The sequence below is a fragment of the Colossoma macropomum genome, unplaced genomic scaffold, assembly GCF_904425465.1.
Source record: "Colossoma macropomum unplaced genomic scaffold, Colossoma_macropomum, whole genome shotgun sequence".
Classification (NCBI taxonomy): domain Eukaryota; kingdom Metazoa; phylum Chordata; class Actinopteri; order Characiformes; family Serrasalmidae; genus Colossoma; species Colossoma macropomum.
In genome coordinates this window covers 543634-559672 of record NW_023495965.1, presented here as the reverse complement: position 1 = coordinate 559672, position 16039 = coordinate 543634, and the positions used below count along the sequence as shown (strand labels likewise).

The 16039-nt window shown below is 42.7% G+C and overlaps 1 protein-coding gene across 1 annotated transcript in view; it reads left to right on the top strand.

Annotated features, from left to right (window-relative positions):
- Nucleotides 1–16039, top strand: part of lrp1ba (low density lipoprotein receptor-related protein 1Ba) — a 333352-nt gene that overhangs the window by 161233 nt on the left and 156080 nt on the right. The window contains exons 33-36 of the mRNA XM_036564311.1: nucleotides 6871–7012; nucleotides 10487–10607; nucleotides 11883–12014; nucleotides 15476–15610. Coding sequence (XP_036420204.1) covers nucleotides 6871–7012; nucleotides 10487–10607; nucleotides 11883–12014; nucleotides 15476–15610 — 530 coding nt within the window. The remainder of the gene's footprint in view (nucleotides 1–6870; nucleotides 7013–10486; nucleotides 10608–11882; nucleotides 12015–15475; nucleotides 15611–16039) is intronic.

The window sequence follows — 16039 nt, the reverse complement described above, 5'->3', positions numbered from 1 at the left end:
TGGGTGGGGCTAAACTGCTGTAGGCTGAATGGGTGGGGCTAAACTGCTGTAGGCTGAGTGGGTGGAGCTAAACTGCTGTAGCTGAATGGGTGGGGCTAAACTGCTGTAGGCTGAATGGGTGGGGCTAAACTGCTGTAGCTGAATGGTGGGTCTAAACTACTGTAGGCTGAATGGGTGGGGCTAAACTGCTGTAGCTGAATGGGTGGGGCTAAACTGCTGTAGGCTGAGTGGGTGGGGCTAAACTGCTGTAGGCTGAATGGGTGGGGCTAAACTGCTGTAGCTGAGTGGGTGGGGCTAAACTGCTGTAGGCTGAATGGGTGGGGCTAAACTGCTTAGGCTGAGTGGGTGGGCTAAACTGCTGTAGCTGAGTGGGCTAAACGCTGTAGCTGATGGGGCTAAACTGCTGTAGACTGAATGGTGGAGCTAAACTGCTGTAGCTGAATGGTGGAGCTAAACTGCTGTAGCTGAATGGTGGAGCTAAACTGCTGTAGCTGAATGGTGGAGCTAAACTGCTGTAGCTGAATGGTGGAGCTAAACTGCTGTAGCTGAATGGTGGGCTAAACTGCTGTAGCTGAATGGGTGGGGCTAAACTGCTGTAGGCTGAATGGGTGGGGCTAAACTGCTGTAGGCTGAGTGGGTGGGGCTAAACTGCTATAGGCTAAATGCTGGGGCTAAACTTTTGTAGGCTGACTGGGCGGGGCTAAATACTATAGGCTGAATGGGCGGGGCTAAACTACTGGAAACAAATTCACTCTAAAAGAGCTGTTGTTGCCAGTCAGTCGTATATGGATGTTATGGACTTTAACTTACAAGAAGAGAAGAGTTTTACTTCTTTCCAAGCTCAGATTTCTCAGAGCCTGTCCCCCCACCCCAAATTTTCAGCCCACACTGTCTAATCTCCCTCCTGTTAAAGAGTAAACTCGCGCCTCTTCACGATCTTCAAATTGCGTTAATGCCAGGAACGCGATCCGCTCTGCTCTATTCGCGTGTTCACGCAAAGCTCATTTTTAGACTAACTTTATTTTCACTCCCACTCTTGCGTCGCCCCCCCCTAATCAGTGTTTTCTTCAGTCAGAATTTAATCTGCTGAAAGTCCAGTCGGCGTCTATGATGGCATCAGACAGGCCTAAATTAATGAAGCGCTGGTCCTCTGTGCTCTCGCTCTCCTCTCGGTCCCCCCAGCACACACACACACGGCATCGCCTGCTATTGTTTATCCTCCTCATTTAAGGTGATTTGGCTGCTGTCAGTACATGCAGCATCTCATTAAAGGAGGCAGCATCGCCTGCAGAGGCTGGGAAAGCGATACCGTCTCAAACGCAGAGGAAGCTTATTAATGTGGAGCCCTTGAAGTGCAATGTGAGATATGAACGTCAATGTACCACCACCTTTATTAGCTCTTCTTTTATACATGTCAGTCTTGCTTTATATGTATTTGGAATAACTTAGCATATTAAAGATAAACCAGGTTTATATTTGAGAGAAAACTGTAAAACAATAATCGCACTAACTTCATTTTTTGGGTTACTTTTTGATGTATTTATTAAAATGACTAATACAAATCTTGTACCACACTATTTCTTGTATCATCCTTAGTTACTGAGGGAAGTCTAGTTAAGATTAGTTCATTTGGTTCAGTCCTACAGACTGAAGAGTGTTTTGCCCAAAAAGCCTCCCAGAATTCTTAGCAGTTTAGTCTAATTTATAATTCTCTTTTCAAAATGTTATTTTTGTGTCATAGATTTTCATGTTAAATGTGAAGTTTGCATTTTACATTTTGTAATCTTCACCATGATGGAGTTTAGTGTCCAGGTTTATCAGTTCAGTCTGGAGGCATTAACGCTGACAGCATGTCTAATAAAGCAATAGGCCACTTGAGGCTGTGCTTTACAGTGATTTTATCACAGGGAAGGGTGTTGTTAGGCACAGCATAAAGTGGAGTAAAACTCCCCTCCCTGTGATAAAATCACTATAACGCACAACCTTGAGTGGCTTATTGCTTTTTTAAACGGCGACCAACATAAAATATGATAAAATACACAATTATTCAGAAAACAATTAAAGTTATTATTAATAATAATTGACATAAACAAGTATTCCACCAAGAAATGTTGTTCCTTTAGAGTATGGTATCGTTGTCATGCAAACATGGACCACTGAACGAGGTGAACGTTCGGTCGTCCATCACTGTAGACTGCGGCCAATTCATGAACTTTTTAAACTTTTTATTGTATAACAATGAACATATGGTCATTCTGGTCACCAAATCACCACCGTGACTCTTATTTAGCACCAATCCAGCGGCACCCTCTTCTCACACTGGGGCTGAGTCTCAAACGGCTCCCTGCTCCCTACATAGTGCACTACGTAGGAGTTTAAATACTGGATCCTGCAGCCCAACAGAGCAGAATACAGCTAAGAAACAGTCATTTGGGACTCAGACACACCCACACTCGATACATGATGCACTGTTTGGCTGTAGAGGCTAGAACTTCTAGACTTTCATAGCTAGAACACTATTTAGGGAGTACAGAGCCGTTTGGGGTTCAGTCTGGGTTTGACGCGACTTTTGACTGAAACACGAACATTTGAAGTGTGTAAAACATTCAGGTGACATTTTTAGTCTTTTATACTGCAGTTTTACAGTAAATTTACAGTAAATCACAATGTGAGCAGCATTAGAGTCAAAGACTATTCATTAACAGTAGGAGGGTTTTTCGTGAGGTGGTGCAGTGATAGAGTTCAGTTATTGTGAGGTGCCATAGCCGTGGTATATCGTGGATTTTACAATGGCATCAAACGCGGCTCAGCCAATTAGATTTTAGCACCAGAGCTATTCATTTTATAACAGGCATTAAGCTATTAGTCAGAAATGAGTGATTCTAATCTTATCTAAGCCATTTATTCACTACTGTACAAAACAGCCCATTTAATATAATGGAATTATTTTAATTGATGCCAACAAATTACACAACGAAGAGGGTTTGATTCAAGTTAAACTGCCAAATTCAAGATCAAGCTGAATGTGTAAAAGTGGAGCACTGCCAGCTCAGTGGACACTTAGAACTGGGCAGTTTGAGTTAATATGACTCATTGTAGAAGTGTTGGATCACTGAAAATTAGAAAGTAACTATAACTTTTGTAAAGTTATTTAAGCTTGAACCTGTTAATTAACTTTTTGGTTTGCATAATTTTTTTTAAAAGTAAAGTCATCTAATTTGAGTTTACAGTGTGGTAAAAGCAAAATACGACAAAAGTCAACTTCATTAAAGGCCTCACTAAGCAGCTTCGACTGCTGTGTGCACTTTCTTTACTTGAAAGTTCTTCAAGGTGTTCCTGACTGTCTGAACAGAGTGTGAACAGTGGTTATAGCAGCTAAGTGAGTTTTTTTAAGATATTGTTTATTTAGGGTTTATATATCATTATTGTCAGAACATTGTTGTCAGGGGTCGCCATGACTACAACACAAATATAGACATTTTATTTAAATTGTTTATCCAGAACCACCAGTGAACCTACATGAGTCTTCTGAGTTTAGATGGAATGTTGATGATGGAAAATCTGAAATAATAAGTTTTCTTTGGGGACTATTTTGCCTCACAGCGCCCTGCATGTATCCCTCCACCATGAATGGAGTTTAAGTTCTCTAAACTATCATAAAACAGTGTCTCAGTCATCAGGCAGTGAATTCATAACCATTTCATGTAGGAACTTTCTGTGAGGGAGCTTTTAGAGGTGGACGTCTGGTTCCTATCTCCACCACTGTGAACAGTTCTGTTTCTCTACAGCAGAGCATTTCACACCAAACCACTTTGAACGACTTTGTTTACATATTAACAATTAAATTAGGCAGAAATTTTATAAAATCTTCCCCCTTTAACTTCCATTAAAAGTTGAGAACATTTTTTACTTCTACTGAAAAGCTGCAGATATTTTAATTAATGTCACACAATTTTATTTTACCAAAACTTTTGACAGGCAGCATATATATATATATGTTTTTTCACTTTCCTCCTAATGTAGCAGCTGAATTTATAGCAGCTCTCTCCTCTGTGATATGATGATATGACAGCCATCAGCAGGCTGCGAGGCTGTGAGGCTGAAGGCGGCTCGTGGCTGCTCTGATGTGCGTGAAGCCTGGGTGTACTTTGCATTGCTAAGGAGATTTCTGACCGCAGGGTTCTTGAGGAACAGGTGCTGGAATTAAAGAAGCGAGTGAAAACGAGTTTGCGAGGAAGAAAACCCCGAGATTTCAACAAGCTGGCAGAACATGCCTCGGTGAACCGTGGTGACATAGATGTGTTCTCTTTAGTCTCACAAAACGTGCTCTGATTCTTTCACTAGTACTCTCACTCTTCTCCCTTTCTCCCTCTCCTTTCTCTCTCTCTCTACATCCTCCATGTCCCCTTGTTTCCTTGCTGTCTGATTGTTACACTCATTATTTTAATATTAATGCCTAATTAACCCCGTTTTTTACTGCCCTATCCCCTGAGTAATTGAACGAGGAAGGAGATTATTGTGAATTATTAATACGTTTTTCCTCATTTCATTTCATTTTTGAAAATGCCTGCATGTCAAGGACGTCAAGAGAGAAAAGTCTTTATTTCCTCATATATCAACAGTAACAAGGAGCTCATTCTGCTGTGACACTTTGGGTGGAGTGTGTTTTTTGGTCTGTACTGTGTGCTTGGCTTTGCTCGTACAGCAGGGCTGTTTGTCCTCGGGGGCTTTATCATGTGCTGCCAGCTAGCTGAAGTCCTGGAGGGAGGAGTAATGGACCAGCTCACTGAACCCTGTCGTGGGACATGACAGTCTGCTGCGCCGGGATTGACCGCTCAGGTCTAAAGTGCTGAAAGTTTCCCCCTGGGGTACTTTAGTCAAGTCAGTGATTCCCAGATCTGGTCCAGGAATATCACTGGTCTGCATATTTTGGTCTTTTTCTACTTTATTATCCAAATGATCAGCTAATCAACAAGCTTTTCCTGAGTTGAAGTGGGTCTATTACAGCAGAGGAAGACTAAAACATGCTGGACAGAGGAACCACAGGACCATCACTGAACAAACTGAATAGGAGCAGTAAGGTATTCTTGACTGAACAGAGAGTATGTATACACTCGAGTGAATGTGGTACTGGGATACTGATATGAAAGGGTACTTCTGAATGAATGGGGTAACCGAGTGCTCTCAGATATGTAGAAGTAGTGGGGTAGTCCTAAATAAGTTGGATAATAGAGTACTCCTGAATGAATGGGTAGAGGGGTAGTCCTGAATGAATAGAGTAGAGGGGTAGTCCTGAATGAATGGAGTAGTTGCATGCTCTCAAATATATAGAGGTAGTGGGGCAGTCCAGAAATACTCTTGAATGAGTGGGGTAATGGGGAGCTCTTGAATGAGTGGGGCAGTAGAGTAGTCCTGAATGAGTGGGGTAAGGGGGTACTCCTGAATGAGTGGGGTAATGGGGTACTCCTGATTGAGTGGAATAATGGGACACTCCTGAATGAGTGGTGTAATGGGGTACTCCTGAATGAGTGCAGTAATGGGGTACTCCTGAATGAGTGGGGTAAGGGGGTACTCCTGAATGAGTGGGGTAATGGGGTGCTCCTGAATGAGTGGAGTAATGGGTAACTCCTGAATGAGTGGGTTAATGGGGCACTCTTGAATGAGTGGAGTAATGGGGTACTCCTAAATGAGTGGAGTAATGGGGCACTCTTGAATGAGTGGGGTAATGGGGTACTCTTGAATGAGTGGAGTAATGGGGTACTCCTGAATGAGTGGGGTAATGGGGTACTCTTGAATGAGTGGAGTAATGGGGTACTCCTGAATGAGTGGGGTAATGGGGTACTCTTGAATGAGTGGAGTAATGGGGTACTCCTAAATGAGTGGAGTAATGGGGCACTCTTGAATGAGTGGAGTAATGGGGAACTCCTGAATGAGTGGGGTAATGGGGAACTCCTGAATGAGTGGGGTAATGGGGCACTCTTGAATGAGTGGAGTAATGGGGTACTCCTGAATGAGTGGGGTAATGGGGTACTCTTGAATGAGTGGAGTAATGGGGTACTCCTGAATGAGTGGGGTAATGGGGTACTCTTGAATGAGTGGAGTAATGGGGTACTCATGAATGAGTGGAGTAATGGGGAACTCCTGAATGAGTGGGGTAATGGGGCACTCTTGAATGAGTGGAGTAATGGGGTACTCCTGAATGAGTGGGGTAATGAGGTACTCCTGAATGAGTGGGGTAATGGGGTACTCCTGAATGAGTGGGGTAATGGGGTACTCCTGAATGAGTGGGGTAATGAGGTACTCCTGAATGAGTGGGGTAATGGGGTACTCCTGAATGAGTGGGGTAATGGGGTACTCCTGAATGAGTGGGGTAATGGGGTACTCCTGAATGAGTGGTTTAATAGGGTACTCCTGAATGAGTGGGGTAATGGGGTACTCCTGAATGAGTGGTTTAATAGGGTACTCCTGAATGAGTGGTGTAATGGGTGCTCTCGATTGTACAGAAGTAGATTTATATTGAAAGAGAATTGAGATACACTTTTACACTTATTTTAGGAAGTGTCTAGAGACCACATTAAAGGCTATTCCCTTGACCCACAACTTGTGCTGCTCTGTGCATTACTGAGCTCAGCTAACTGTGTCTGAGTTTGGAGAGCAGTGAGAGTGCACTGAGCCAGAGCCAAATACAGGCAGTGTGCTGAAATGAGCCGAGACACAGGGGTGGATGGAATAACCAATATAGACCAACTCTGCACTCCGCCTTCTGTTGTTATCCTTGTTTTCTCTGCAGTGTTTAGAGGTTTAAAGTTGGTTTATTTGACTTTTTTGACTCACTGTGTTCCGTTGCCTTTGTGATATGTGTCCAGGGAGTAAGCTGTGGTGGGCGGACGATGTGCTAGCCCAGGTGGGCACCATGAACAAGAGAGACGGAAAGAACGTGGAAGTATTGAGAACCAAGACCACAGGGGTGGTCCAGATCAGAATCTATGACAAAGATGGCCAAAAAGGTAATGTGTATGTGTGTGAGTATTGGCAAAACAAAAAATGATAATGTTCTCAGATGCTCTTCATTAATTACTTGATTTTAACCAAGAAATGAGTACCTTGGAGCAGGACACTCAAGTCTGAGCTGCCCTACAGTGCACTGGTATGGAGTTTCTGGGATATGAACACCCCAACATCCTGTGAAACTAAACTATTTTATATGAATGCTCTAAATGGCTATTCATGGATTTAAATGTACCTCAGTGATAAAATCATAAAGCTCAGCCTTTTACATGTTACTCATAAAATGTTAAATATTAATTATGGGCAGTGATTGTGCAAAAATGAGAAAAGGTCAACAAATTTATCAGCAGTAAATTCTGCATGTTTACCAACTGCTTTCTTTCAAATGGACCTGTCACACAAAAGGCTGTGGCATCACCTGGGATCAAAGTTCCACTCTGTAGCTCTACAGTTACAGACTGTAGTCCATCTGTTTCTCTGCATACTTTGTTAACCTGTTCTTCAGTGGTCAGGACCCCCATGGACCCTCACAGAGCAGGTACTATTTGGGTGGTGGGTCATTCTCAGCACTGCAGTAACACTGACGTGGTGATGGTGTGTTAGTGCGTGTTGCACTGGTGCAAGTGGATCAGACACAGCAGTGCTGCTGGAGTTTTTAAACACCTCAGTGTCACTGCTGGACTGAGAACCAAAAATATCCAGCCAGAGCGTCCTGCGGGCAGAGTCCTGTGACCACTGATGAAGAACTAGAGTACGACCAAAACAAACTGTGCAGCAGCAGATGGGCTGTCGTCTCTGACCTTACATCTACATGGTGGACCAACAAGGTAGGAGTGTCTAATAGAGTGGACAGTGAGTGGACACAGTGTTTGAAAACTCCAGCAGCACTGCTGTGTCTGGCTGCCAATCAATGTGAGTAGCAAGAGTGAACAAAGTATGATAGACAATGTGAAAAAGAAAACTGAAAGCTGGTTGCTGAAGCTCTGCCTGTCATCTTTTTCATCATTATTAACAGGACGGCAGTGCGAGTGAGAGGAAGCAGCGGAGTGTGTTTTGCTGCCGGTTGAGTTTTAAAGGGTAAACACTGCCCGCTCCTGTCCTTCAGCGAGCTTCCGGCTGAGAGGCATTCATATCAGAGACAGGTTCATTAGCTTTGCTGTGCAGAATCCTTTCAGGGCTCCATTAGGATAAAAAAATGACAATTAAGGAGTCTTTAAGGTAAATCTTTCTGCTACCTCTTCAGACCTCAGCCTTCAGGCTGCAATCCAATTAGCTGTGCCATTTATCTCTATGACAGAGAACACAGGGGAGTCGTGGGACTCGCTCATTACGGTATTTCACAGGGGCTAACGGGGCGTCTCTGACAAGGTGTCCAAGAACAAAGTCCACCTGCTGCCTTTATCCTAAGTGTGTGTGTGTGTAACCTGCACTTAAAGTGGTCTCAGGTGTGTGCAGCCTTATGTAATGCATCAGTGAACCCAACCAAAGTGGGAGGAAGGCTGGCTGCAGGCGCTTCAGTGTTGGTTCTGCGACGGAGATGGTAATGTGGCACAAAGTAACCTGTTGCAGTAATGTAATAATTACTTTTTCCTGTAATAAAAGATTTGTAACACATTACATTACATTCCCAGGCTTATTACAAACTTATTATTCAGTAACTACATGGACAGGCAATGCAAAGCAACTGAGTTTTTCTTAGGTTAAAGAAGGTGAGGTAAAGCTTTGGACCTGCCGGGAGGTCCACCAAGTGCCCAGTAGTCACTAACTGAAAAATTACATTACAGGGTTGTACATAAACCTTTTGAGCACTTAGCACTGGTGCTGTAAAAGTAGCACAAATGAATTCTTTTTAGCACTGAAATAAAAACGCTTCTAAAAAGCGTTAATCCATTGCTGTCCAAAGAAAAACAAGCACTTGGTCATTTCTACACAACGTTTACGGCATTTAACAGACGCTCTTATCCAGAGCGACTTACGATTTGATTTCATTTTAAACAGGTAGGTAAAGGTAGCGTTAGGAGTCTTGCCCAAGGACCCTTATTGGTATAGTGTAGGGTGCTTGCCCAGGTGGGGCTTGAACCCCAGGCTACAGTGTAGAAGGCAGAGGTGTTACCCTTTACACTATACCAACCACGTTATGCCAAACACAATATGAAGGGCAGCAGCTGTGCTCAAATGGTGTAGAACAAATAGATTTTTTTTTAGACAGTCACGAATCTCAATTGTCCTTATTCAGCAAAGTTCAAAGTCAAATCAGATCATCGAATCAGATTTCACCGACAGTTTTATTATTCATCAATTTCATCCTTGGTGTATCTTTACTATCAAGCTGAAGTGTTAAGAATGCCAGTATTTCTGAGGTTAATAATCATCCATTAGGCAACAGCGGAAATAGTTTTACTCACTGGTTACAATGATGTAAGTCTGCATATATCACAAATTTAATAACCCTGTAGTCTTGAGTAAGAGTTATTCTGCCTGTCCCAGCATATATCACGATTAGTTCATTAGCAACACCCTATTAACCATGTAGGATATCATAATCAACCACCTAGCAACTCCCTAGCAAACACCTGGGATACCATAGCAACCATCTGGCTACACCCTAGCAAACACCTGGGGTACCATAGCAACCGTCTGGCAACACCCTAGCAAACACCAGGGGTACCATAGCAACTATCTAGCAACCCCCCGGCAAACACCTGGGATACCATAGCAACCATCTAGCAACATCATAGCAAACACCTGGGATACCATAGCAACCATCTAGCAACCCCCTAACAAATACCTGGGATACCATAGCAACCATCTGGCAACCCCCTAGCAAACACCTGGGATACCATAGCAACCATCTGGCAACCCCCTAGCAAACACCTGGGATACCACAGCAACCATCTAGCAACCCCCTAGCAAACACCTGGGATACCATAGCAACTATCTAGCAACCCCCTAGCAAGCTCCTGGGATACCATAGCAACCATCAAGCAACCCCCTAGCAAACACCTGGGATACCATAGCAACTATCTAGGAACCCCCTAGCAAACACCTGGGATACCATAGCAACCTTCTGGCAACCCCTAGCAAACACCTGGGATACCATAGCAACCCCCTGGCAAACACCTGGGAGACCATAGCAACTATCTAGCGACACCCTAGCAAACACCTGGGACACCACAGCAACCATCTAGCAACACCCTAGCAAACAATTGGGACACCAAAGCAACCATCTGGCCACCCCCTGGCAAACAACCCGGGTTACCATAGCAACCATCTAGCAACCCCCTAGCAGACACCTGGGATAGCAACTGCTTTGAAATGCCTTACCAACCACCTGGGAGAACGCAGCAACCACCTAGCAACTCCCTAGCAACCGTTCTGGCTTAAGCTGCACACTCACTCTGCATAGACTTTTCTAATTTAAACTGCAATACTGTTTTTTTACTGACCCCAACACTGGTGTTCCGTATGTTCAGGTGAGAACGTTTGTATGGTGAATAACGGTGGATGTTCTCAGCTGTGCCTGCCCACCTCGGAGAACACACGCATCTGCTCATGCACGACAGGCTACAGCCTCCGCACCGACCGCTCCACCTGCCAAGGTAAAAGAGCCTCAGCTAATTAATGATCTGTTTACTTAATTATCTTCACACAGTCGCCCTGGGTAAAGATGGGTTCAAAGAAATGTTGTGAAAAATGTCTGTGGTTAATTAGCTCCATCTTACGCTGACAGAATTTTCAACAAAACTATGTGTCACAGTTATTGGCACACCTGCATTTACTGCTTTGTTCAGCCTCCTTTTGCCAACATAACAGCAATGATGTTTCTTGATGACAGCAAAGAATCTGAGACCACTCTGAAATACAGAATCCCTCCAGATCCTACAGGGTCTCTTTGACCTTCCTTCTCTCGGGTTGTCAATGGGTTTAGATCAGAAGTAAAGCTTGTGGTCACTGAACCATTTCTGGTGTGGATTTGGGTGTATGTTTTGGATCATTGTCTTCTTAGAAGATCCAGCCTCAACCTGGGTTTAGTTTTTCAGTAGAGGTAGCCAGATTTTTAATCACAATCTCCTGGTACTTCATGGAGTCCATAGTGCATCCTACCAAGGTTCCCAGGGCCCAGGGAAAAACGACCCCCAAACATTGCAGTGTGGGTCTTCTTTTCTTGTGCAAACCCATCTTCTTCAGCTGACCAGAGAACCTGATTCCAGTCAGAGTTCCAGTAGCTTCTGGTGAACTTCAGGTGCTAACATTTACGGATATAGAAGGCTTTCATCTGGCACACCTTCCAAATAGTTCATTGTCGTGGAAGTGATGCCTAATTGTAGTTTTGGAGAATTGGTGACCCCCTTAAATTCTCACCTCTTCTGCAAATCTCTAATCATGGCTCCTTTTGCATCTCTAACTGTGCATCGGAGTAAAAGAATATACAGTTGAATATATCAACATAAACATAGCTTTTATTCCAGGCAGGTTCACTACGGCTCTGGTTGTTTTACACTTCTTAATTATCTCCCTAACAGTAAATATAGGCATTGTCAGGCATGTAGGTATATGGTAAGGTCTGACAATATTAGACATGTGGTTTTGTCAAAGAAAGTGTAACGAAATTAACCACAGACGTGTTTTCACAACCTATTTTTCTCCGCTTTACCAGAGTGGCAATAATTTCAGGGCTGACTGTGAAGATGTATTGGCAATGCTTTATTCTGATGGTCCACTGTAGATGCCCAGCAGACACTTACCTGCCTTTAATTTACAGCCAAATAAAAATGTGATCAATTTCTAAAAACTGATGGATTCAGAAGCACAACTCGATAAATCACGTGTGTATACTTGATCAGGTCTGTAGTATGTGGCTGTGTGTTTGCTAGGAGTGGGATCGTTCTTGTTGTACTCGACTCACGAGGGGATTCGGGGGATTGCGTTGGACCTCAGCGATAACTCAGACGCTCTGATGCCCTTGACGGGGACGCTGTCTGTGGCGGGTCTGGACTACCACGCAGGTGAGCAGGTGGACCACAGTGTGATAATATAAAATCATGAACACTCAAAGAAGCCTTTGCATGATTAAAGGGTTCTTTGCATGGTGAAAGGTTCAAACTGATGGAGAATGTACTATTGTTGGCTCTTTATAGAACCTATATAGCACCAAAACGGGTTCTTCTGTTGTTACGATTTCAAGCTTGTTACTATAGAAAAACCCTTTTTGGTGCTACACTCTTAAAAAGATGGTTCTTCAAGGTTTCTTTCATAAACAGAATGGTTCTGAACACTTAACCATTTGCATGATTAAAGGGCTCTTCCCATCATGAAATGGTTCTTCAGGTTGATAGAGAATGTGTTGTATATGGTTCTTTTTGAAAATGGTTCCATATAGCACCAAAAAGCGTTCTTCTATTGTTACAATATCAAGCTTGTTACCATAGAATGCTTTTTGGTGCTACGCTCTTAAAGATGGTTCTTCAAGGCTTCTTTCGTAAAGAAATTAGTCCATGGTTCAGGAAACATTCAAAGAAGCCTGGTTATTTAAGGGTTCTGTATAGCACCAAAAAGAGTTCCACTTTTGTTACAAGCCAAATAACCTTTTTTGGTACTAAATAGAACCCTTTTTTTCAAAAAAAGGTTCTATATGGAACCATATACAACACATTCTTCATCAATCTGAAGAATCCTTTTACCATTTAAAGAGCGCTTTAATCAAGCAGATGGTTCTTTGAGTGTTCATGGTTCTATAAAGAGCCATTCTCTTTACTAATGAACCCTTAAAGAACCATCTTCTTTAAGAATGCAGGCCACATAATGACTTCAGAGACACATCATGAACCTAAAAAAAGAAGGGAAGTTGAAGCTTCTAACAGGTACAGGTTCACATTAAGTTGACGGTGATGAATAAAATTCATCTTCGGTTGATAAAGTGCAGACCTGTCCATCCTGCCTTCCACCCAGTGACTGCTGGGATAGGCTCCAGCGGTTAGGCAGGATAGGCAGCTTAGAAGATGATGATGCAAAATGTAAAAGCTAGAAAATGCTAATGCTATTAGCATGTATGCTAGCACTATTCCATTTTGTAAGTCAGGAATTACCAGTTGGCCCCCAGTCTGGGCACAGAAGCTTCGCTGAGTGTCGGAGTCAGTATTGCTCTGGAAGCTGAGGCGGTGTTTGTTTGAGCTGATGAGTCTGAGGTTTCTGCTCTGGTTAAATCCTCATCTTTCTCTGAGCTGCACTCGGAGAGCCTCGCGCTGTCATTAGAGCCACTACGTCCAGAGGAAGCCGTGTGATTAAGGATTTAAAAGGCTCGCATCTCTCGCTGCAGACAGGAGCACGTACACTTCAAACTTCTAAGCCGATGTCATTTTTTGGGAGATGCTCATATACGGTAATTGGACAGCTTTGCTGAGCAGCTGTAGTGGGACAGAATTGTGTTGAGCAGAAAAGGGACAGCAGGACAAAACTATTATCATCATTACGCATAATGAGCAATGGATAAATGAATCCTACATACATTTCCTGGCCACTTTATTAGAAACACCTACCTTGTACTTGCACTAACTGGCCACTTTATTAGAAACACCTACCTTGTACTTGCACTATCTGGCCACTTTATTAGAAACACCTACCTTGTACTTGCACTAACTGGCCACTTTATTAGAAACACCTACCTTGTACTTGCACTAACTGGCCACTTTATTGGAAACACTTACCTTGTACTTGCACTAACTGGCCACTTTATTGGAAACACTTACCTTGTACTTGCAGTAGCTGGCCACTCTATTAGAAACACCCACTTGTGTTTCCACTAAGTGGCCACTTTATTAGAAACATCTAGCTTGCACTTCTGGCCACTTTATTAGAAACACCTACCTTGCACTTCTGGCCACTTTATCAGAAACATCTACCTTGTGCCTCTGGCCACTTTATTAGAAACACCCACCTTCTCTCTCCACTTACTGGCCACTTTATTAGAAACACCCACCTTGGTTTCCCACTAACTGGCCACTTTATTAGAAACACCTACCTTGCACTTCTGGCCACTTTATCAGAAACACCTACCTTGTGTCTCTGGCCACTTTATTAGAAACACCCACCTTGTACTTCCGTTCACTGTCTCTGATAAAGTGGCCAGGCAGTGTATTTATATATATATATATATATATATGGAAGATTACTGTGGTTAATGTAAGCTGGTGAAGGTGGTTTGTGCTTCCAGTGTATTTTTTATTTTATTTTTTTTTCAAAAGAAATAAAAGTGAATTTTTGGGTACCAGAAGAGGTGACGATGCATGAAAGCTGCATAATGGCGGAGCAGCCGAGTCAAACCAATTTCCCCGAAATGGCATTGTGACGAGACTTTCTCTGAACCAGGACAACTGCGGGCTCTCTGCTTTCCCCCGCACTCCTATTTTCGTGGAGAGATGAGTCCGGCTTAGTGAAAGCGTAAAGAAACAATGGGAAAAAATAGACAGATAGAGAGAGAGAGTGAGAGAGAGAGGTGTGTGTGTGTGTGAGAGAGAGAGGTGACTGAATCAAAGCTGCAAACAGCCCTGCCACTTTTGCCACAGACAGCTATAAAAATACACATATACATATCTAATAAATGCACTTTTGTTCTCTGGGTTGATGCTTCATAATTTATGGAACAGCAACATACAGGCTATTCTAAGTGCAGTGACTCAGGAAAACATATGAAAATACTTTCTTACTTTCTTCCTTTTTCTCTTCTTTCTTCTGACTCTCCATGCAAAATCTAATCTCTATACAATACAGCATAACAAGATAGATAGATTCAGCATATATGCCATATCTGTGTGAAGCCCCTCACTGATTGTTCAGAATTCTCCCATAATTCAATGTGTGAGATGTACACAGAGTGATTCAGAGTGGTTTGGTGTGAAATGGTTCAGATGTCTTTACAGTGGTGGTGATGGGAACCAGGGGTCGCCATGACTACAACACAAATATAGACATTTTATTTACTATCCAGAACCACCAGTGAACCTACATGAGTCTTCTGAGTTTATATGGAATGTTGATGATGGAAAATAGTGGAAAATCTGAAATAATCAGTTTTCTTTGGGGACTATTTTGCCTCACAGCGCCCTGCATGTATCCCTCCACCATGAATGGAGTTTAAGTTCTCTAAACAATCATAAAACAGTGTCTCAGTCATCAGGCAGTGAATTCATAACCATTTCATGTAGGAACTTTCTGTGAGGGAGCTTTTAGAGGTGGACGTCTGGTTCCTATCACCACCACTGTGAACAGTTCTGACTCTAGAACGGAGCGTTTCACACCAAACCACCTTAACCATTCAGACACTTTGAAAAGTTGGTGGAGTTCCCCTGCGAACAGTCAGTTCAGTAACTGATGTGTAAGTTCTGTAGTTCTGAGAGTGAATAGATCCACATACAGACCTTAAAGGGTTAAACCATCATCCGAGGTTTTAATCTGAGCTCGTGTCTCCTAGGAAACGACACGCTGTACTGGGCTGATACGGGATCAAATAAAATCTGCAGAGCGGGTCGGGATCAGACATGGAGGGAGGAGGTGGTGGGCAGCGGAGTGGGCCGTGCTGAGGACCTGGCAGTGGACTGGATCGCAGGTAAATCACCGTTCATTTGCTTTTTCCACCAGCTGTTAAAGCTGGAAGCTTCTGTCCAGGTCATTTTTAAAAGTCCTGAAATTTCTTCTTTGAAACTAAAGCTTCTTATTTCAATTTAAAAAGGGTATAAATAGATCATTTGTCTTTAGGCAGAGTTTCTAAAAGCCTGCAAAGTACTCTCATACATATACCTTTGTGTGAGATAAATACATTTAAGTACACTTTTAAAAAATAAAATTATATATTTTTCATATTTATGTTTAAAAAAACACTTAAATACATACAAAGTGTGTCCATATGTAAAAACATTTTGAATTGTAATTAAGCTATTACTAAATATATATTAAATGCTACACTACAAGTCTACTTGCACTTAAGTATGTCATTTTAGACATAATTGTTATTATACTTGGAGAATATTATAAATAT